The sequence below is a fragment of the Talpa occidentalis genome, unplaced genomic scaffold, assembly GCF_014898055.3.
Source record: "Talpa occidentalis isolate TD23 unplaced genomic scaffold, MPIMG_talOcc4v2.1 talOcc4.13, whole genome shotgun sequence".
Classification (NCBI taxonomy): domain Eukaryota; kingdom Metazoa; phylum Chordata; class Mammalia; order Eulipotyphla; family Talpidae; genus Talpa; species Talpa occidentalis.
The window spans coordinates 66,736,715-66,760,900 of record NW_023601322.1 but is presented as its reverse complement, the minus strand read 5'-3'; the positions used below and the strand labels follow the sequence as shown (position 1 = coordinate 66,760,900).

At 44.3% G+C, this 24,186-nt stretch overlaps 2 protein-coding genes across 2 annotated transcripts in view; both read right to left on the bottom strand.

Moving 5' to 3' along the window:
* The window catches only part of LOC119243345 (protein diaphanous homolog 1), a 45,380-nt gene extending 39,213 nt beyond the window's left edge, over positions 1 to 6,167 (bottom strand). The window contains exon 1 of the mRNA XM_037509077.2: positions 6,050 to 6,167. Within this exon, the coding sequence (XP_037364974.2) occupies positions 6,050 to 6,166 (117 nt within the window). The 5' untranslated portion in view covers position 6,167. The remainder of the gene's footprint in view (positions 1 to 6,049) is intronic.
* Positions 6,168 to 8,071: 1,904 nt separating this feature from the next.
* Positions 8,072 to 23,982, bottom strand: HDAC3 (histone deacetylase 3). Its single transcript, XM_037509074.2, has 15 exons — positions 23,880 to 23,982; positions 23,695 to 23,777; positions 22,144 to 22,286; positions 16,014 to 16,095; positions 15,828 to 15,884; positions 15,653 to 15,708; positions 15,113 to 15,246; positions 14,561 to 14,641; positions 14,115 to 14,188; positions 13,905 to 13,969; positions 12,625 to 12,714; positions 12,442 to 12,500; positions 12,142 to 12,221; positions 11,615 to 11,772; positions 8,072 to 8,715 (listed from the first exon to the last, which is right to left on the bottom strand). The coding sequence occupies exons 1-15, from the start codon at positions 23,932 to 23,934 to the stop codon at positions 8,646 to 8,648; spliced, it is 1,287 nt and encodes a 428-aa protein (XP_037364971.1). The 5' UTR covers positions 23,935 to 23,982; the 3' UTR covers positions 8,072 to 8,645.
* Between the last annotated feature and the right edge of the window lie 204 nt (positions 23,983 to 24,186).

Here is a 24,186-nt window from a genome sequence, read left to right as displayed (position 1 = left end):
CTAACCTAGAGTGACAGAAGCAAATCAGTGGTTACCAGGGTGTGGGGATATAGGGAGGGGTGAGAAGGAGAGATTACAAAGGGGCAGGAGGAACTGTTTGAGGGTGATATATTCATTATCTTGACTGTGGCAATGGTTTCACAAATTATGCACTAAGTATATGCAGTTTATTGTATATTAATTATATATCACAAGCTGTAAAACATGGAGGTAATATCCAAAGAGTCTGAGGCACAAATAAAAGGTGAAGACCCCTGAATAATGTGTGAGCAGGCAGAAAAAAAAGGGAAGTGAAAGTAACTTTTTTTTACTTTATCTTAAATTCTGACATTAAAAAAAGGGAGGGGGGTAGAATAAAGGGGACAGCTATATGTAAACATGCTACCAAGACATACTTCTTGGTTTTCTGTAACCTTAAGGATCAAAGTTTGGTGTATGAATCACCCTCTGTTGGGTCTCTAAAAAGTTATGTTAAATTTTGAAAGAACATACAAATCCTAGCTTTTGCCCAGCACTATTCCCAAGATAGGAAATAAATCACAGAATCAGAAATTCAGAAAAATGATCTAGGGCACCATAAATTCTACCTGGATCTGCTACCCTAACAAGATGCTAAAGTAGCTACTGCGTAAGGACCACTTACAACCACCCCCAAGAGTGGGAGTCCTATCTTCCATACTATAGAAGAACGTGTCATGTGTTCCTCTTGATTTAGTTCCATTTTGCTTATTCTCCTTTGGGCCCCCATATTTGTTCCATGCCCCTCTGAGGAAAGAAATTTAAGCAAATATTTAAAGGACAAATTGACACGCCCTGTTACAGAGCAAAGCAAGAATTAGTTTTTTCAATCTTTCCTTCTCAGTCCCATAGCTTCTAGTGTAGCTGTTCCTCTTATATAATCTCTTTCTACTACTCTAGCTATTCCAAGATACTGAAATGTAGTAAAGGAAATGCAGAATCCAAAATTTCTGCTTCTCTCCCACTCATTCAGTTTCTACCCCTTAGCCCCTTGATGTTTCCAACCTCCACAGTAAGAAGGGACTGTTGCTGCACTGAGTGGGTGCTTGGGCTTGATGACATTTAAGCCCCTTCCAACTCTAAAATTTTAAGGCTACTATTCATAGCAATCTTTCATAATGAAAGGAAGTAATAATTTCAAAGTTGAAAGAACAATCATTCATCAGAATTATCCATAATTTGGTGGCAAAATTCATTAAAATGCAGGTATCAATATTCCACTTATCTTTCAGTAATTCTTTTACTTCCTTAAATAGTGATCCTTGATTCTAAAAACTATGTTAAAAAAAAAAAGACAAGGAGAAAAGAATGTAAAATATGATCAGAGTGATTAAAATATTCTTTACTTTTCAATTTTAGTCTCAAAGTTTTAAGAAATTTCAGTATCAGCATCTTTTTCTGCTCCCAATTCCACCAAAATCTGGTTGAGTACCAAATCATGGTACTCAAACTACCCCCTATAGAAGCAGAGAGGGAACAAAAACAGGGGGGAAGACTGGCAGCAGGAGAGGGCTGACTTTGTCTCACTGAACCCTCGACGCAAAGCTGAGACAAAAATATGGGAGAAAATACTACCTGCACAAACAAACCCTTTGATTTTCTGTAATACCCAATATTTCTTGTTAATAAACATGATTTGAATCTATTCTTCTAAATCGTGTGGCATAACCTTACCTCTAAGCCTCTATTACATTTCACTGGAAATATAACTCTCTCCAAGAATAACTAGGCACTTCATTTAAAATACTTTGAGGGCCCCAAGGGAAAGCAAAAGATTATTCTATCATACAGGAAATAAAATTAGTTTATTCTGACTCATGCCCATCAACAAAGTTAAATCCCTTCTCAGTACTATCTTCACAGCTTTTATAAGAAATATAATTTACAGGTCAGAAAATTTCTGCTCCTTTCATAAAAGTATCCCAACATTTACCAACTCTCAAAGCAGAGGTTTTAATTCTGAGGCATTCCCTCAGTTTCACCTCCTGTGAGGGAGGATTTCCTCTTAGACAAACATATGCAATAAACATTATCAAGAAAATCCTTGGGCTACCTTTTTAAAGACAAGGCAGGAAGACACACAAATTTTTAAGGTGTTACTCTGTCATCTCAAACACCTCAGTAATATTCTTGTAGGCTTCCCTCCTCTTTCCAAACTAAGTAATCCCTGTGTTTACCATCTCAAAACAAACAACTCCAACAATAACTTAAACAAAAAAAGATGACTTACATAAATCTCCTTGTATACTTCTTGGTTTTTGGTGACTTACTAGATCAAAGTTAAATATCTTCTTAAAAGGAGAAAAGTAGATATCTGCACAAACTCTGCTCTTTTAACTCTTTACCTCTTCACTAGCTGTTAGGATTCTGCCTGGCACCTTTAATTGCTCTCATTTTGAACGGTCAAAGGCCCACAACTAAACATTTATACTTCCACTATTACTTTGCTTTTAAAAGGGCATTAAACATTAAGAATTCCTCATGGACATCCAAAAGTAAATGATCTGAAATATTATTTATCTTCCATTCTCTCTAATTAGACACTAAAACTCATGTTTTACAAAGAGATGCTCTTAAATGAATCAGGATACAAATTCTTCAAATTTATTGATTTCTTGATTGAATGAGAAGATTTGGAGTCTATAAAATGCAGAAATACTCTGCAGCCTCCTAATATCCTGGTTATACTTACTCCCCTTAACACATTTTTCAGAACTCAGTCCCTTTGACACTCACATTCATCAATGCTGTTCACTTAGAATTTTCATATTCCTTCATCTTAAGGACTTCTGAAAGGAACTGAAATAATACTAAAAAAGGGATATGTTCATGCCCCAAGAGAAAATAGATTTAGGGGAATACCAGGCAGCCTGGCTTCAGTCACACAGGTCAGTATATCTGAATTTTTAAAATTCAGTTTTAAAAGATGCCCAACCATCTTCAAAGTTAGGGTCCACCTCCTCTCCACAGAAGATCCCTCAAAGGCTAAGAACAGATCTTAGGCAATTTGAGAGTTCTGTGTTCTCATCAGCTGAAATGTGCTAAGAACCTGCATAAGCCTAGAGAGGTATATTGCAGATGAAGGAATTAGTAACCCCTCAGATGCAAACAAGTGATCTTCAGGTATACTAAATTCAAACCAGCATGCAGTTACATGAAGTACATTCTTTTTTTTTTTTTTAAAGATTTATTTATTTATACAAGAATGGGGGTACAGGCCAGAGGCACGGGAGGGTGAGAGAATTCACCAGAGACAGAGCAGGGCGCAGAACAGGCAGACAGACCGAAGACACTGCTAAGGGGAGTAGTGGGCAAGACAGGAGAGGTCTGCTGTACCATGTGGATATCTCCCTGGCTGGCTGGGAATTGAACCCGTGCTGCAGAAACTGCGGACAGCTTCACAGCGCGGCGCTCAACCCACTGCGCCACAGGGGAGGCCCTAAAGTACATTCTTTTTTTTTTTTTTTTAAAGATTTATTTATTTATGCATGCAAGAGCTGGGGTACAGGCCAGAGATGCGGGGGGGGGGGGGGCGGTGAGAGCATTCACCAGAGACAGAGTAGGGAACAGAACAGGCAGATTGACTGAAATACACTGCTGAGGGGAGCAGCGGGCGAGACAGGAGAGGTCTGTTTCACCATGTGGGTTGCTCCCTGGCTGCCTGGGGATCCAACTCATGCTGCAGAGGCTGCGGATTGCTTCATAGTGCTGTGCTTAACCCCTTGAGCCACATTGTTAATGGAGCTCCAGAAGACACACTCTAAAGGAATAGCAAATCAGTTTTGAGTTCAAGAAAACCATAGTTCAAGAAAACTAAGCCATGGGTGACAAAAGCACATCCGCAATCTCAACTCCACCCACCCTCATACACACACAGTCATAGAGAAGTGGATTGCAAAGCTCCTCCTAGTCTCTCATTTCCACAGAGTTCTCATAAAAAGAGCAATGAAGAAGACAATATTCTAATGCCTTCAAATATGTTATTGTTGGCAATAAAGGGGTTAAGCTGCAATACTTTCTGGAAACTTTCCAGATCCCTTTAGTTAAGAATGCTGAATTCACTACCTATGCCACATACTTTTAAAAATTCAGCAGGGTGAGGGTTAAGACAAACACCTCAGAAAGAAAAGAGAACCTGGTTCAGCACCACCCTCTCAACACCTAATCCTAGGGACTCTAAGCAAAATCCACTCAGCATATACAAGACTCCATGGGCATTCCAAAGAGCAGGTGAAAAGAATTTCAGTTTCTTCAGGTATCTCACCTCATAGCACCACACACTTAGTAGATTTCACACATTTATGATATACACAACTGTTAGATAAAACAAAGGAATATACAGATTTTTGTGAAGGACTTGAAAAATATTTACAAGTCACAGAGGTCACTATAAATCAGCAGGAACAGTTGAAATTTGGGTGAGGAAGGTCAAACAGTGCCCATGGAAACAAAACCAAAACCAAAATAAAATAGAATATGGGCCCTAGAACTTGTCTGAAACTAGGAGGGGCAAATCCTACAGAAACAGGAGTGTCACTATTAGTAATCCTAATTTCTAGAGAGAAAGATGTTTGCTACATAAAAACAGGCAGTGACTGACAGCCTGTAAGTCATTGGAAAGGACAGTCCAGGAGCACCTGTCTTGCTAGAAATAGGTAGGAAGAGATGAGTCACTATTTTAATTCTGTTTCTTTCATCCACTCCACATATTAATCCTTTAGGTCCCAAAGCAGCATTTTCTTCCTATCTCTATCACAATATCAGTTTTCTCTCCAAACTTGTAGAGATGGGTCAGAAAGCTGAGGGGTGGGGAATAAGAGAAAACTGGAAAGAATTAAAAGCTATTTGGTTAATAGAAATACTGGGGAGATACAGGAGAAGGGGGCATAGTTTCCGAAAGAGAAGACTCCAGTCACTATAGTTACAACTAGCGAATGATTATTAAGAACCAAGACTCTTCTCCTCTCTTGCACAGTACTGTATATCTTTCAAAACTTTTCCAGTAAAAAGCAAACAAAATAGCTTCCTGGAGAGAGACCTAAGAAAGAAAATTTATCATGGGCAAAAGGTAATGAAAGGATGGAATTACAGGAATATCAGTATTCCCTCAATTTGAAAGTAAAGGGCGCCTGAGGAGAGCTACACTCTTTACAGGTAGAAAATGGGATGCCACTAGCCTTGGGGCATAGGAGACAGCAGAAGAGTTGAGATGGTTATCATGGGAAATACAAAAAAAGCAGTTCAATTACTGCAAACTTTTTGGACTTGCAGTCTAACTTCCGCACCATGGGGGAGGGTTTATTACCATCCCAGGTCCAGAAGGGCATAACCGAAAAGTTCTAAACCCCCAAAAGTGATCTGCGACAGGCCAAAGAGGTTCTCAGGATGGAGAAATCCCGGGAAGTAAATGAACGGCATGCCCGATGACCACAGGACCTGGGCTGGCACACAGCCCTGCAATCGCAGGGACAAACGTCCAAGGAAGGGCCCGAGTCAGGTAACATTCCTGCGGGGAAGGATTATCAGGTGACACCGGGCTGAGGGCCCGGAGTGGGGACTGGGCGGGAGGAAAGTTAGCAGGTGAAAGGGATCGATCATGGGGAAGGAAGTGACCTTTAGGAGGAAGAAAGACGAGTATACCAAAAAAGGGGTGGAGGGAAGCGTAAAGGAGAAACTAGACCTAGACTAGCACAGCGACCAAGACCGAGAAGGCGTGTTTCAGAGGAAGAAGAAAGGAAGCAGCGCCGAGGGGGAAGAAGAGACGCGGCTGTGGGAGCGGAGGGCAGAGCGCCAAGGCTGGGGCTGAAGGCAGCCCCAGGGCTGCCGGGGCAAAAGCCGGGTGGGACTCCGGGGCTCCCCGAGGGGAGGATGTGGGGATGCGGAGGCGAGGACCCAGCCAGAGGAGCAAGGATGGCGCGGGGGCGGCCCCCCGGAGGCAGGCGTGCGCCCCTGGGCCGGCTGTGGGGGTCCCCGGGGTCCAGAGGGCGGTTACCCCGTCGGGCTGAGGGAGCGAGGTGGGAGGAACACTCACGAATTTCTTGGATTTGCCGCCGTCCCCGCCCGCGGTAGGCAACTCGTCCGGACTCCGGCCCTTTTTCTTGTCCCGGTTCCCGCGGCCGGGCCCCGGGCCCCCGCCGGGCGGCTCCATGCCGAGGTCCGCGCTGGGTGGCGACCGCGCACCTACGCCGCTCCCGCTGGCAGCTCCGAGCCCGCCGCGGCCGCCGTCGCCGCCCAGCCGCTCCTCAGCCCGCCGCCGCGCCCCGCCTCATTAGCATGCCGGCTGCGCGCGCCTCTGAACACACAACGGCGACGCCTCGCTCCCGCTCTCCTGCCCCACTTCCGCCCGGACCCGCAGCCCCGACCAATGGGGGAAGGGAGTGGAGTGGCGAGAAGCCGAGGAAGCGCGCTACCTGCCCGGCGGGCCTAACCATTCGGACACACACGAGGGGGTGGCGAGTGGGCGATGCAGCTCTTCGCGGCCGCAAGTGGGAACGGCGCCCCCTGCCGGTTGGAGCGGCGAAGGTTTCGCCGCTCCCACGCAGCGCCCACATGGCTGTAAAGCCCGAATCCACTCACGTCCCAGACCCCTGAACCAAAAACCACCTGAGAGACTGTTATCGTGGCAGAAAATGTAGTGCCGGGTTTTCCAGGGTAATGATTTTTATGTGTGTAACACCTGTAGAATGCATGAAGATAAAAATGACAGGTACCATTTATTGAAAGCTACTTGCCAAGAACAGAGCTGGAACCTGGGGAAGTGCTAGACTGTACCTGTACCACCTTTGGAATTAAATCACCTAGTTTTCAATCCCAGGTTGGCTATTTTCTAGTTATGTTTCTAACCTCTAAAAGCTAGTTATGGCCGACGTGTGCCTACATAGTACTTACATTTACATGGCTTTGCCCTATGTGGGGCATAATGTGTTTTCTCACTGAATCCTCACAATGCCATGTGATACAGATTCCACTAGTCTCACCATTTTACAGATAGAAATAGGGACTTGGAGAGTTGGGCAAGTCGAAAATGACTTGCCCAAGAAAACCTAATAAAACAATTTAAACCTATGTTAGTCTGAGTGCCAAGCCCTGTTTAACCAGGATTCCCTGCCATAAACCAAAACAAGAAAGAAAAAGAATATGTGTTCTCCAAGACTATGTTCTTTGCTCTACTAGCTTAATTTCTCCCTGAGTAATTTCATCCATGCAGCTACATCTGTCTCTTCTGTTAAAAGCATGTGGCACCCCTCAAAGTACAGACAGAATTATCTTGCCTGCAGCTGCACAAGATTTCAAATGTTCTTTGACGGCAGTCAGTGACTCACTCATTCTGGAACCCCCAGTCCAGCACCTGAGAGTTACAGGGACTCTGCCAGGCTGGCACTATCCTCAATTTCACCTTCATCTCTTGTGTTCCACCTTCCAATTGCCTGACAGAAATTTGCATAGAGGTGTCCATTCTACATTTTAAATTCGATTTGTCCAAAACAGTTCAAAAGCCACTTTCTAAACAGGGGTGTTGAAATACAGACAGGATGAAAGCATGGAAGGCGTGACAATCTTTTTTTCTTTCTGGTACCACCATCTCCATCTGCTGTAGCATATCTCACTCCTCACTGGACTATGAACTCCTCCTCTAGGAAAGGGTCAGTGTTTGTGGCTACTACAGTTTCTAGCATCCATTTGCATAGACAATTTAGACAACTGACAACTATTTATATCAGGCATTGTACTAAGCACTTGTCATGTTTTATTCAGCATACCTTCACCAATTAGAATTGACACTCCAAATACCCAAGCTCAGAAACCTCAAGCCATCTTCTATTTCCTCTCTTAAATTAATAATCTGCCCAGGTTTGTCTCTTAGCCAAAATGCTCTATTAACACTCTATGTATGAGTAAGATAATTCATGTAGACTATATAACAGGGCCTAATATAAAATCTAAGTGCAGAGTGAATGTTAATTATTATTTTTATTATATATATTATCACCCCCATTTCCTTTCCCTCTATACAGAGAAAACTAGCAAGAATTAAGAATATTCTCAGAAAGGCAAAGGTACAAAAAATACCAACTTGGTTTATTGGATAAAAACAGTGGTAAAATGGACATAAAGTCAAAAGTTACAAGACATTTTCATGTCCTCCCCACTCAAAACTATACTTCCCATCATCTGGGATTAAGGGAGCCAGAGCTCCCTAAAGTCCCGCATTCTTCACCTGCACTGGAAGCAAGACCCCCAAAGCTGAATCCAGAAGAGGATGAAGTCAGAGGCAACTTCATTTCTGTCTACGTCTTCATCCCTAAAAGTGTCTGGGTTGGAGGGAAGCAGGAAGGAATAAAGGAACCAGAAGGTCTGGGGACTGGTTTCTACGGCCCACTGCCTAAGATGTCCTAGAGACAACTATCCTTGTCCCCATCCAATCCCTAATAGGTACCATTGTCAGGCCTTGGGAGGGAGAAGGAAGGGGGTAATTGGTTAGAACCAGATATGGTCTCCAAATCCTTCCCCAGGGTTGATAAATGCCCTAAGGTGCCAGTCCAGGGATGGGGGAGCCACACCTTTTCCTTCCCACCCAACCAAGAGGTAAAAAGAATTTCCCTGGGACACTGGAAGCCCAGCCACTCTTATATCTCCACATCGCTTTCTTTGTCATTGTCATGATCTCCATCATAGAACTCATTGGGTGCCTCTGGCCTGCAAAACAAGGAGAGAGAAGTCAGGGTCCCACTTTCCAAGTCCCAAACTTGTCCCACACCAATGCCCTCTCTGAAATCACTTCTCAGATGTTCTTTCTCAGGGAACCACTCCTCTCCTTCTGTTCTGAAACTGATCACTGATTGAGAGAACTCCTTGTAGGCTGTAGCAGAACAACAGCATTATTAGGGAAAGTTGTTCTAAGAAGGTCAAAAACTTTAGTCTGAGAAGGAGCTGGCCAGGCCAAGAGCTCAGTAAGGCCATTCCAAGCTGCAAGAAAACCAAAAACAGAGGTTATAAGGTGGAAGGAGGCTGATGTATCCCAGTAAGAGGATGGAGGTCAGAACTCTAGGTGCAGTCTGCATGCAGAAGGGTAGAGATGAGACTACGGGTGCAGGTAAGGGCAGGCATGCATGATCTTTTTTTTTTTTTTAAAGATTTTTATTTATTTATATAAGAGCTGGGGTATAGACCAGAGGCATGGGAGGGTGAGAGAATTCACCAGAGACAGAGCGGGGAGCAGAACAGGCAGGACTGGAGACACTGCTAAGGGAAGCAGCGGGTGAGACAGGAGAGGTCTTCCACGCCATGTGGGTATCTCCCTGGCCGGCTGGGAATCGAACCCGCACTGCAGAAGCTGCCTACAGCTTCATAGCGCTGTGCTCAACCCGCTGCGGTACCGGAGAGGCCTGGCATGCATGATCTTTTAAAGCCATGGTCAGAAATTTGTATTTCCTTCTAAGTGCAATGGAAAGGAGAGCTTTAAGCAGAGGAGCAACAAATTAACCTATAGTGAGCAAAAGGATATGAAAGCAACATAGACCCCAATAAGTACTCCATACTGGTTTCTTTATGGAAAACTACTTTCTGGAAGAATATGAATAATTGATAACTGAATTAGCTCACCCACAGTCTGTAAGTCAGGAAGAATGGAGAAAGTCATCAAAGAGAGGCCGGGAAAGTAAATCAAGAAAGGTGACATCTACCTGGTGAGCAATGTCTTGGTTACCTCTAAGTACACATGGGTTAAAGGTGTGAAGTCAGAGATTAATTTTTGAATGTCAGTCTTGATATTTAATTAGCTATGAGACCTTAGGAACTTACTTAACCTGAGTTTATGAGTCCTCCTTTAGTAATTTTAGGATAACAGCTACCTTTGAGAGCTGTCTGATAGGAAGAGAATGATGACATGATGATATGTATGTTATAATATAGTGCATTTAGTACTGAATCTGGTGCTTAGCAAACCCACAAAAAACAGTAACTATTGTTATTACTATTCTGCAAATGATATGCGAGCTGGAACCCCAGTCATCAAAGAACAGGAACTCAGTGGGTGGTCTGACAGTAAGCTTCAGTGCAGGATAGGAAGAGGCCTAAGGCTTCTGCTGGCTTTTGAAAGGGGGTGCTGTAATGCAGAAACTAGGCACAGAATGTAACTAGAGATGAAAAAATTAAACTTCGCTAAAAAGAAATTTTAATACAGAAATCAAGCCTCAGAGACTGGAGAAGTTGAGGAAAGACAGGATGGATCAAAAAGGAATCTCTCAGGCTGGGTGTGCAGATAACTCCCAAACCCAGAGTGGGAAAGAGGGGGTGTGCATGGAGGAGGAGTGTTGCAGGGGCCCCAAGGTTCCAGCAGTAAATCCTAGGTCCAGAGGAAAGACTTGAAAGCCCAAAATTCAAGACAGACAAGGACACTGTTCTGGAAGGGACTGAAAAGTACATCAGACTCTGCAGCAGACCAGCTCAAACCTCTAGTACTGCATGAGAGCAGGAGCAGGTGTCCTGCAAGTGTGCACTGTGGTTATCCCCCAGCCATGTACGAAAACCTGCTCTCCATTAAGTGTGTCTGTTTCTGTACTTCTGGGTTCTGTTGTGTTTTCTGTTTTCAGAAAAGCATGTTTGGGGATTAAGAAAATTCTATCCTACTCTTTTTTCCTTTAATTCAGTGCATCTGTGAATATTTTAGTGTATAGCTCACAAAGATAAGGACTATAGAAAAAAAACAAACCACAATGCAATAATCACACACACAAAATTTCACAGAGAAATCCAAGGGCCTTAGAGAACACTGCACACAGGCAGTGATCAGCTCAGGACCAGGAAGGAGTAAAATGCTGGCAAGAATGTAAATTGTTAAAGACATTTGGAATACAATTTGGCAGCAAATTTTTAAGTTTAGTGCACATAGACATTGACCTAACACCAATAATTCTAGCTATCTAACCTACTGACACAAGCATGCAAAGGAGTATATGTAAGGGGATTCACTAACAAATGCATTCTGAAAGTGGGAAATAATGTAAATGCTCATCTGTGGTAATTGGTGAGATGATACTACATTCACATATTGGAATATTATACCGCTGATAAAATAAGAAAGCAGATCTGCATGGTGTTGTGGGAAGATACATTATTTCCAATTAAAAAACAAAGAACAAGTTGTAACTTGTAGAGCAACATGTATAGAATGATCCAAATTGTATTATGACAAAAGCTGCACAAACAGCCAAATCTGAGAATGAGTGTATACCTGCACTTGCATTTATATGAGCATATAGAACAGTATATGTGTACTCTATAGAAAAATGTCTCTCTACAATGATATAAATCAAAGTACTCTTAGTGGTTACTTTGTGGAATGGGTCTAAGTTTGTATGAAAGCAAATTTAATGTATTTTGGTGGTGTTTAAAATTTTTACAACAAACATGTTACCTACATCATTAAAAAAGGTGCAAAAAAAAAAAAAAGAGAGAGCAGCTGAACAAAGAGCAGGCATACTAAAGGCAGAAAGCCATAGACAATTGTGCTAATGCCCTCCAATGTACTTTTTCTCTCTTAACCTCCCCAACAAAACTACTGGAACCCCCTGCTCTCAAGTCCCTGACCCCAGACCTGCTGTAGTTCTCCTCAGGACCCCTCTCCTCCGCATCAGCCTCATCAGTCCTTTCGTAGGTCAGGAGGTCTGCGGGCACATCGTGAATCTGGACACTAGGTGCATGGTTCAGCATCTTCAGGTTTTCAAAGATTGTCTGGCGGATCTGATCCAGATACTGGTTTGGAATGAAGAGAGTACACAGCTTCCAGTACTTGTCAGGGTATCCATGTTTCTAGCTGCCTTTTACCCATATTGTGCTAGTTTTAATCCCAATTTGAATCCCCCATATAGTAACCGTCCTTCCTCCAAACCCTGATTGTCTCTATGTTAACTAGGCTGCCCTCAGCTGACAGTGATGGCTAAGAACTTTCCTCTCTCCTCTGGTTTCTCTGCTTTCCCACATCCAGGTACTGCCTGGAAAGGGACACAAGGGAACTAGAAATGTTGTACATCTTGACTGAGAAATGAATTCATTGAGTTCAGCTCCACACTGAACCTCTCCTGGGTTCTCCCACACTTGTGTTTGGCTTCCCGAGCAGCTAACCTGGCGTGAGTTCTGATTCTCGATGCGGGTGCTGACATCTGGATGGAGCGTGAAGTCTGGGGCAAAGTATTCGAAGTATTCTGAGGGGAGAAGGAAGTATTAGAAGGTATGGCTCAGAGGAGGGAGACTGAGATCCCAAAACACTCTATCTTTCCCACACCAGACCCCCACAAAACTGCTGCCCAACTTCTCCCTACTCGGAGCCCAGGGGTTCAGTTTTCCCATATGCCTTCATGCAGGTCATAGCCAGGTCTATGAGGATGGCCTTCCTGCTGTGGGGTATCGTGGTGCAGCCCTTACCACTATAGGGAAGTTCCTCGCTAATGGCCTCTTCTACCAGCAGTGATGTCTCATATGTCCTGAAACCAACCAGCAGAGAGGGCAGGCTGAGCAAGAGGGCTATCGGTCCAACTGGCCATCTCTCAGGGAACCCCCAGCTCACACTGACACAGGGGAAGGGGGAGCATCAGGGAGTAGACTCACCAGCAGCGGGCAACATTTCGAACAGTATAGCCACCACCACCTAGCACCAGTAGAGGGATATTGAAGCTCTTAACATATTCGACACATTCCCTGTTAAAAGGAACCAGACATGGGCAGAGGAATTTCTCAAGTCAGAGCATACACCTGTAGGTACTGCCTGAAAAGGGACACAAGGGAACTAGAAATGTTGTACATCTTGACTGAGAAGTGAATTCATTGAGTTATATCCTTAAAATATACCTCATATGCTGTGTCTCAATACAAATGTTAAAATAAAGTATATCCCTACCTCTGCCCTATTGAACATCCCCTCCCCTGTGGCACTCTACCAGTTAATCAACTATTCTCATCAATGCACCAGCAAGTTCTGGTAGTTCTAGCCTCCAAAATACAACTCAAATCATTCACTTCTCTTCATCACCCATCCTCCACCTTCACCCAGGCACAGGGTCCCCACCCAGACACCACCAATGGCTTCGGAACTGGTCTTCCTGCTGCCATTCCTATTTCCCACTCCCCATCCCCAAATCTCTCTTCACTTATCAGTGAAAGCATCTTATTTGAAACAAAAGCTGGATGGTGTTACTTCCATCCTATTTGAATCTCAATAAAAAGTGATACCAAAAAAAACCCAATCTATCCTACTTGGAACGTAATTAATTACCCATCCTAAAGGTTCTGCATAGACTCATCTCAAGTCCTCAGACCTCTCCTCAACCCCTCCAGCTTGCTCCCTGGGCTCTTGCCTCACTGGTTCTACTTCATCTCTGCTACCCAAGCTCTTCCCTGACTTGGAGTCTTTTCATGGGCTCTTCTCACAGCTCAGGATGGACTTCTCTCCATTTCTTCTGGCTTCTTTTAGCCTCCAGTGCTCTGCTAAAATATTACCCCTTCAGGAATTTCTTTCCAAATTATGCTGTGTAAAGTCAGTTTCCCACTGTTATGCTGTGTCTTACTTTTCTATCTTTTCCCTTTATAGGATTTATAACAACCTACTTTTTTTCATGTTTCCTACACTAAACTATACATACCCCATTGCATCCCCACCTTTTAGAACCTTTTAGAACACAGCCTGGAATACAATAGATACTTAATAAATACTGATGATGAATGGTCAGCTGGGAAAACCCTATTTGAGGTGACATTTCTAGTTCAAGTAAATTTGTAGCTATTTTTATTCCCAAGAAGAGATGAGGCCACTCGCTAGCCACCCCCACTTCATATACTGAGGCCCAAGGCCACTTGAAAACCTGGGGAAGTGGAAATAGGGCAAGTCTCACCCATGGCCTCGAATGCTGAGGTTGAAGCAGCCTAATCGATCACAGCCCAGAGAGTCAGCTCCACACTGAAAAAGGTAAAACCTTTGTTGGCCGCAGTGAGATAACTGGTCAGGGGTTCCCAAATGACCTTCACTCACCAACCTGGGGCTCTTCTGCTCTCTTCCCCCAAGCCCAGGCCGAGCCCTCTTGAGGAGGTACTGACAGCATTACCTGGAGCACAATGCACGTGGGTTGGTAGAAGTCCACCACTTGGTTGATAACCGGCTGGAAAAGGTGCTTGTAACCTGGGAGAGGGCCAAAGATGGGGACCTGGCACCCCAAGGGGATGGGGAGACAGGGAACAAAAGGGAAAAGGGGGTTGAGAGAGCATGTAGCCCAGGAAAGGGGTAACCCAAAGAACCAAACCATTGGTTCTCAGCTTCTGCAAGGGGTTCCAGACCCCTCTGAGTGACTGATGAAAGCTACTGACCCTTTTCCCAGAAAAATGCACATACACATGATATGCTGCATACAATTTCCAGGGGGTTCAAGGTCTCTCTGAAGGCCATTCATCCTTAAGGACACCTGGCCTAACAGTAGACAATACCAGGCAGAAGAGTTAATTCAAGGAGAGAAAAAAGGGGCTGAGGGAACAGGGAGTCAACATCAGAACTTACTCTGGTCATCAATGCCATCCCGCAGGGGCACATTGAGGCAGTAGTAACGTCCACTCTCTGCTCCAACTTCATACATGTCACCTATAGGGCAGTGAAGGCAAGGACTGGAAGCCAAGAAAAGGGGGCAGCCACAAGCCAAACCCTTCAACTCCAAGTGGAGGTCCTCTCACTCTATCTATGAACCTCCACCACACCCTCCCCAGAACCACTAAGTTGTAACTTGCATTCACATGAAGTGCCAAGTTGTATACTAGGCACTGGGGATACAACAGTAAAGACAACAGAACTAATGAAATAAATGAAATCCCACCAAATTTATAATCTTGGGGAGGTGGTCATGTGACAAGGGAGATAGTAAACAAGACTAAAAACCTCAAAAATACAAATAGCAGTGAGTTCTGAGAGAAATAAACAGGGTGATGTGACAGATACTTTTCTCAGGTGACCATAGGAGATTACTTAAACTGGGTCTCAGGAAAGGCGCCTGTGAATGGAAACAGTCAAGGTAAAGAGCTCAGAGGTATGAAGGGGACAGTCATCCTATTTCCATACCTGTTCCAGGGAAGAAGTAATTTCCATATTTGTGGAAGGACACTGTCATGACCCGGTCAGTGAGGTAGAAGGCTTCCTGAACCCCGTCACCATGGTGGATGTCTATATCAATGTAGAGTACCCGAGGGTGGTACCTGAGGTGAGGGCAAAGCCACAGTCTGAGGCAGAGGTGAACCCCAGCAAGAAATCATCCGCACACACCATCCCCCCCAACCCATTCTTCCCAAACACAAGGCTGGAGTTACCAAGAGTCAGCTTCTGCCCCATGTCACCCGAAACCTTATACCACCAGTTCCCTAAGGGCAACCCTGGGGCTCCAGCCTGGAGGCAGGGATAGGAAAGGGATGTGCAGAGAAGGCTGAAATGTGAGAAGACAGCAGGGAATCTGCAGCAGAGCACAGGAAAGGCAGCCTGAGAAAAGTATCAAGAACTTGGGAGAAGCTATGTGTGAGTGGAGTTCAAGGTCAGGGCCAAGACAATATGAGAGTACTCCTTAGCCAAAAGTCTCATAAGTCCCCCATCTCCTCCAGGGCCACTTACTTGAGCAGCTCCAGGATGCCAATCACAATGTCATTGACATAGCAGAAGCCAGAGGCCTATGGCAAGACAACGGTCTTACAAAGAGGGGAAAATTTCCTCCACCCAGCTGCCCCTTCATCATCCTAACCACCTACCCTTGGGCAATCATCGTCTCCCCCATCACCTCTTCACTCACCTCAAACTTCTTGGCATGGTGCAGACCACCAGCCCAGTTAATGGCAATATCACAGATCTGAAAGACAAACACCAACTCAAGACCTCCTCCTGCTCATCCCCAGATCTGGGAACTCAGAGTCAGGGTTAAGGCTTTGCGTCCAGGGACTCACAGGAAAGGGGGAAAGGGACTCAGGGTTATGGTCACCTTATTGTTCAGCTGAGTTGCTCCTTGCAGAGATGCGCCTGTGTAACGGGAGCAGAATTCAAAGAGCCCAGGAAACACGGGGCTGCAGGGAAGAGACGTATTGGAGCCCTCCACCTCTGTCTAGGCCCTTCAATTCTCCTCTCCACCCCAGCCCTTCTACTCTCCACTTTTCAATAATCTCATCACCCTTCCTATACACCAGTTACCTGCAAATTTAGTCAACAAACATTTTTGACAAACTATGTATCAAGCCCCGTGTGAGGCAATGGATGAGAAATAAAGCAGCATGTAAAATAACAGTTTGAATCATAGTTGGAGAGAGATGCAGGCAGACTCTGGTACTTGAGTATACTTACTTCCCAAAAGGAAGTAATTTCTGTTTTTCTTAAGATTCTTCTATGTGTATCACATTTTAACACAATGTTCAATAGTATTTTTTATAATCACACATTTTCAACAAAGAGTTATGTCCCTAAATACGAGATGTAAAAATGATGAGACAACCTGCAGAAAGAATCTAACTGTATGGTACTTAGTAAGCCTTTAACAAATGTTAGCTATAATTATTACCATCATCATTCTTTATAAAAAGAGAGGCTTGAAGTCACATGCTATGTGACTCCACTTATGTAACTCAAGAAAAGGCAAAATATAGGCATAGACCTCAGATCAGTAGTTACTTGGAGCTAAGGGAGAGAAGGATTGACTACAAAAGGGTATGAGGGACCTTTGTGGGATAATGGAAACCATCTACACCTGGATACACTCTGTCAAAACTCTAAGAACCATATGTTCAGAAAGGACAAATTTACAGTAATCACACTATACCTTCATATATCTGACCGTTTTAAGAAAGGAAAGACTTAAAAAGTACCAGGGTTTAGGTCACTAAGAAAATAAAAAAGCTGACATACTTGACCAAGTGAAAGAAGAGAAATGTAGGGAGTCTTATAGTATCTCAAAGGGCTTTGGGAAGAATTACTGATGAATACTCAGTCGCTAAGAGAGTAAGCAAATTAGGGCCTCCCTGGTAGCATAGTAGTTAAAGTCTCAACACTATCAAGCTATCAGCATTGCTGCACTCCCAAGTTCTATCCCAGGCCAAGGAGCTAACCCACATGGCACAGCACTGTCTCCCCACTGCTCCCATCAGCTGTGCATTTTAGTAGATCCACCTTGTTTTGCCTCCCACTCTGTCTCTGCTGAATCCTCTCACCCCTCGCACCTCTGGCCTACACCCCAGTTCTAATATGTGTGCATGCATAAATAAAAATAAATCTTAGAGGGCCTCCCTGGTGGTGCAAGGGGTTAAGAAGCAACCTACAAAGCTGTCTGTAGCTGCTGCAGTGTGAGTTCAATCCCCGGCCAGGGAGCTAACCACATGGTGCAGCAGATCTCTCCTGTCTCCCCACTGCTCCCCTCAGCAGTGTGTTTCAGTCAATCTGCCTGTTCTGTTCCCCACTCTGTCTCTGGTGAATCCTCTCACCCCCCCACACCTCAGGCCTGTACCTCAGGTCTTGTATGCATAAATAAATCTTTAAAAATAAATAAATCTTAAAAAAAAATAAAAAATAAAAAAAATAAAAATAAATAAATCTTAGAAAAAAAGAGTATGCAAATTGAAAAAAAATACAATGATCAACTCCCGGGAAAACATAAGAAAAAAGATTAAATCCTACTGTACTATTTGGCATGACAGTAAATGAATTTTTCAATGTTACAACAATGTGAAAACAGAATAATTATTTAACGAAAATTGAGATGTAGGGCCTCCCTGGTGGTGCAAGGGGTTAAGCACCGCACTATGAAGCAATCCGAAGCCTCTGCAGCAGGAGTTTGATCCCCAGCCAGTCAAGGAGCAACCCACTCGGTGAGGCAGACCTCTCCTGTCTTGCCTGCTGCTCCCCTCAACAGTGTACTTCAGTCAGTCTGCCTGTTCTGTTGCCTGCTCTGTCTCTGGTGAATCTCACGCTCTCAGGGATCTGGCCTGTACTCGGTTCTTGTATAAATAAATAAACTTTAAAAAAAAAAAAGAAAAGAAAATTGAGATGTAACTATATTGTGAAGCTGGGCAAGAAAAGGAAGCCAGAGTGGTGGTATGAGAAGATTAAATGCTCATCTCCCATACTTAATTAACAATGTCTAAAATTAATAACTGAAGAAACAGCAATATAAGGTATAAGAGCTAATGAGAGGCAGTATAGTATGATCAAGAGCCCAGATTCAGGAGTCAGAGAACTCTAGGTTAAAAGCCTGACTCTTTACCATCTATCAATGATTGTGAGGTTGAGCGAATTGTTAAACCTTTCTGTGCCTAAGTGTCTTCATCCGTAAAAAAAGAGATAACACCTTGTACTTCACAGGGATTGCTGAGAGTAAAAGAGCTAACGGCTGTTAAGCATTAGTACCAGACACATACAGCAGACATTACCTAAGAACAGTGACATGGCATTATTATTTTGAAATCCATAGATAAATAGCAATAGAAATAGCTTAAGAAGTTGAAAGTGACTGCCACTGTGGGGAGGGATTTATAAGTGGGAGGGATGGGTTTATTTATTTTATTTTTTTTTTAAAGATTTATTTGTTTGTTTGTTTATTTATTTATTTATTTATTTATTTATTATACTAGCACTGGGTACAGTCAGAAGCGCGGGAGGGTGAGAGAATTCACCAGAGCCAGAGCGGGGAGCAGAGCAGGCAGAAAGATCGAAGTACACTGCTGAGGGGAGCAGCGGGCGGCAGGAGAGGTCTGCGCGCCATGCGGGACCCTCCTCCGGTGGCCGGGGAACAGCCGGGGATCGAACTGGTGCTGCAGAGGCTGCGGGCAGCTTCGAAACCCAGCGCTCAACCACTGCGCCACTGGGGAGGCCCGGGAGGGATGGGTTTAGGGCTGCTTTTTTATCCATTAGAAAATCCTATAGTACAACTTGACTTTTTATATTATATTCTTTTGAAAAGAATCAGAAATTAATTACAAGGGAGATGGGGAGAAGTAAAAAGAAGGAAAATCCCAGATTTTCATCTGAAACACAGAAACACTTAAACTGTAGCTTATAATGACGGTACAAATGATGCAGCAAGAGGGAATAATACTCCTTAACTGTACAAAGAGCATTTACAGGGCCCCAGCTGTGGCCTGAGAGCTGACTCTGCATTCCCAGACCTATAAAGTGAACTCAGAAATAGCAGCCAAAACAATAACAAAGTACCAAGAAACCTCCCAAGACAGCATATGACCAAACACCAAATGGACAGAACAGTGTGTACAGAAGGACAGATCTCTGCAGCTGGTGAGGTCAATAACGGTTTCACAGTGGTGTAAAGGCTGGGAAAGCCTTAAAGAGGTTGACTGGAAAAGAAAAGCAATTTCAGGAAGGCAGCCTATATAGCAGGGGCCTGGAGATAAGGTTAGGAAGGTATTCAAGGCTAGCCTAAGCAGTTGGCTTCTTTTCTCCAGTCTGAGCTTCTTCTTTTGGAAGGAGCATTGAAGGAAACAGATTGCAATAGTGTTTTAAAAACTGGAATATGGTTGTGAACCCTGCCACCTCCACTCATCAGTTATGTCACTGAGGCTGTTACATAAATCTCCTTAAATTTCAGTTTACTTATGCATAACATCAAGGAAAGGACTGCTACATCACAGAGTTGGTGTGAGAAAGACATGGATGCCCCAACACATCTACAGCATATCGGAGTAAGCACTTAACAAATGGTCACTATTGTAGGAAACCTTGTAAGATCAATAAGCTCCCTTCTTCAAGAAATAAATCCAAGAGAAAGGAAATGTTACAGATTAAATATCTTAAGAGATATGTCAACCAAATGCAATGTGTAGACCTTGTTTAGATCCTATTTAAAAAAAATCAAGTGCAAAAAAGAAAAAAATGAGACAATTGGAGAAACTTGAATGCTCATTGCACATTTAATGATATAAGAAATTAGTAAATTAGTGCTCTTTTTTTAGGTGTGATAATGTCAGTGTTTTTTTTTTTAAAGTATCATTTGGAGGTACATCACAAAATATTTACAGATAAAAGGATGTGAGTTCTGAGATTTGTTTTAAAATAATCAAATGGGGGGCCTCCCTGGTGGCACAAGGGGTTAAGACACAACCTATGAAGCTATTTGAGCCACTGCAACACGAGTTCGATCCCCAGCCAGGGAGCTAACCACATGGCGGAGCAGACCTCTCCTGCCTCGCCCACTGCTCCCCTCAGCAGTATATTTCAGTCAATCTGCCTGTTCTGCTCCCCACTATCTCTGGTGAATCATCTCACCCCCCACACCTCTGGCCTGTACCCCAGTTCTTGTATGCATAAATAAATAAATCTTTAAAATAAAATAAAATAATCAAATGTGGGAGAATGCAGACAAGTATTGGTGATTGGGGTCAATATGATGGGTTCTTAAGTACTGTGGCTGGCTGATGGACACACAGGAATCCACTATACTATTCCACTTCAGAAATGTCTGAAATTTTCTCAAATCAAAAACTAGAAACTGGGCCTCCCTGGTGACACAACGGGTTAAGCATAGCACTATGAAGCTATCCACAGCCTCTGCAGCACGAGTTCGATCGCTGGCTGGCCAGGCAGCCACCCACATGGCGCAGCAGACCTCTCCTATCTCATCTGCTGCTCCCCTCGGCAGTGTATTTCAATCAGTCTGCTTGCTCTGTTCCCCACTGTCTCTGGCAAATCCTCTCACCCCCTGCACCTCAGGCCTGTACACCAGTTCTTGAATGCATAAATAAACAAATCTTAAAAAAAAAAACAACTAAAACCTGAGTAAATGGTAGATGTTATGGTCACTACATTAACATCTAGAATTTAAGAAGGCTGGGGGCTTATCTTTGTTGTCCCCTGCCTCCCCACAGGGCCTAAGCCTGAGTCTTCTTTGTATGAGATGATCATGTCAAACCACTCTCCTGCTTTCACTTATTTATTTATTTTTAAAGATTTATTTATTTTTATACAGGAACTGGGGTACAGGCCAGTGGTGCGGTGGGTGAGAGGATTCACCAGAGACAGAGCGGGGAATAGAACAGGCAGACTGACTGAAATACACCGCTGAGGGGAGCAGTTGGCGAGACAGGAGAGGTCTGCTGTGCCATGTATCTCTTTGGCTGGCCGGGAATCGAACCAGTGCTGCAGAGGCTGTGGATAGCTTCACAGAGCTGCGCTCAACCCACTGCGCCATCAGGGAGGCCCCAATTTCCTGCTTTTAAAGACACCTTGATTTCTCTCTATTCTAGGGGTAAAGCTCATTTATTATTTCAAAGGCTCTGCTTACCACTTTGATTTTTTTTTAAAGATTTATTTATTTATTTATACAAACACTGGGTACAGTCAGAAGTGCAGGAGGGTGAGAGAATTCACCAGAGCCAGAGCGGGGAGCAGAACAGGCAGACTGATGAAGTACACTGCTGAGGGAAGCAGCGGGCGCGGCAGGAGAGGTCTGCACACCATGTGGGACTCTCACTGGCAGCTGGGGATCGAATCAGCGCTGCAGAGGCTGTGGGCAGCTTTGCAGCCCAGCGCTCAACTGCTGCACCACTGGGGAGGCCCCACTTTGATCTTGATTCATATCACTCTTCTGTTCATATTCTGTAGCCACCTTTTTCCTTTTTCTCAAATGAATCATTATCTACCACGAATGCTTAGTACATAATGTCCCTACTGCTCACTAAATTCCTGCCCTCGCCCCCAATCCTCCCAAGCACCTTTTACCTTATTACCTCCCACTGCTTTTCCAGATCTCCTTGATGTTTTTTTTAGCTCAGTCTTTATCACTTCCTCTAGGAAGCTTCCAGCAGCCCACCCCAAGCTGGATAAATTTCCCACATCCAAACTCTTGTGTCACGTACCTCTCCTTCATTGGACTTAACAATTGAATACTAACATGTTGTGGTTGTTACCACTGCATCCCTAGCACTTAGCACAGGGTCTGGACTAACAAATAACCAATAAATATCTGTTGACTAAACAAATGCATAAATCATGATTCATTAGCAAGTAGCTCCCCCCTTCATAATTTCCCACTGCTGCCACAAGACCTCATTCAAATATTCCCCCTGAAATGTCTAACATTAAAGTGCCTGGCATCAGAAGTCTGGGCCTCCCCTTACCAGTCATCGCCCACGTTGAAGGCATTTAGGCTCTTGGTGAAGCCTTGCATATTGGTAGGGCTGACTCTCTGCAGGAAGTCAATGTAGTCCTCAGAGTGGAAGCGGCACATGTCATGCTGGGAAGCCTGATATGGCTTGAAGACCTCGGGATGGAAACACAAGGCAGGATCAACCCCATTCATGGCGTCGAGATTACCCACACTGAACCCAGTCCTGAGCACTGACTGTTAAATCAGACACCTCACCACACCCCCAATCCTAGTTATTCTATGAAGCAAGAGTCAGTGAAAAAGACACTAATTATATTACATATTATTACTATACCTATAATTATTTATTACCTATTACTTTAACTTTACATATTTGTTACATACTTTATTTTCACATATATGTATTTTATAATAACCAGGTATGTCATTATTATTAAGCAACCTGAAGACCAGTGGGCTTACCTTTTCCTTCTCACCTCCAGACCAACCTTTTTCACGTTCTCATCCTTGAGCCCTGATCCACCTGCCCTATCCCTATATCTCCTATTCCTGATTCTTTCCATAGTCACTGTGTCCCCAGGGTTCTGTCCTCTCTCTTCTCAGAGTTCTTCTTAATTTTGGAGTCAAATAATATGGGATATGTAACAACCTTCTAATTAAGACCAAAGGTGCCAAGGTGTTAAGTCAGATTTATTCTCATCTGAGGGGTATTATCTTTAGAAATTAGGCAAGGACAAAAAGATTTTCTCTCCCCAGAAAATGCAAACAGGTATGTACTGGAAAATGATTTTAAGTGACTCATAGATTCACACTTACATCACATCAGTGTTTTCTATTACCAATTCACTTGTTTGTGCCTCAGCACAAGAAATGGACACTTGTTTATACTATTTACTAATTCCCCTTGAAACACATAAGCAGGGCTTAGCTGAACTGTCTTAAACACATATTACAGCTATAAATTACAAGCTGCGGACAGGCACTCTGACTATCTAGGAAAAGGAGAGTTTGGCTGTGATTAAGTAGAAGTGTGTAGAGATATTCTATTGTAAGGGAATAACTAAGACATCTCCTGTTCTCCTCCAAACACATACATACAAATGTACACATTTACACACACACACACTGTGGCGTCCTCCCTGAAGGTCTAGCTACTTGAAGGTGGAGAGAAATGACAGAGGAGAAGGGATCAGAACTAAATGTAAATTCACATCCAGATAAAATGATCCAGACCCTCTTCCTTCCCTAAGGTTTCAGCACTGCTCACATCCTGAGATGCTAAGGAGGAAAAGACCTACTCTCTCTAAACCAGTTTCCACCACCCCTGTACTAAGCTGTGGGTTGGTTCACCTAAGGTCAAACGGTGGTTTTCCCAAAGTGAAACACTCCCACTAAGTCTGTGGAAGCAGACTTAATATGTGGGGTGCTCCTGGTTCTTTCTATCTACCTTCCCCCACCCCAGGGGTAGGTCACCCTTGGTGCATCCAGTGTAGCCTAACTATCCCTAAGGCCGCAGTTTGCCGCCACCCTCTCAATCCCCAGCGGAGGCGGCGGAACTCACGATCATCTTCTTATAAAGACCGTAGTGCAGGACCAGACTGTGGGTCAACGCCAGGCGATGGGGCTTCATAGGGTGCCCGGCCCCTAGGGGTAAGAGAGTTCGTCAGTTCCCATCCCTGGAGTTGCAGCCCCCGACTTGAAACCTCCGCGTTCCGAAACCCCTCGCTTACAACCTTGTTCCCTCACCGTAGTGGAAGTTGCCCACGTCGGGGTCGTAGAAATAGGCCACGGTCTTGGCCATGGTGCCGGCGGGACCAGGCCCGCGAGTCCGCCGCCCGCCCTGTCGCCGGCCCGTCCCCCGGCGGTGCGTGCTGCGTAAGCACGCAGCCTGTCAGCGCGCAAGCTGCGGAACCCGGAGGCCCCGCGCCCGCCCCTAGGCCACGCCCAGGCCACGCCCCCTGCGGAGTTCCGCCCCTCGCGGGTCTTAAACCTTCGAGGTTCTGGGGCTTTAGCGCGCGGGCTTGGCTTGAGGCTTGGCAGCGTCGGTCCTAGC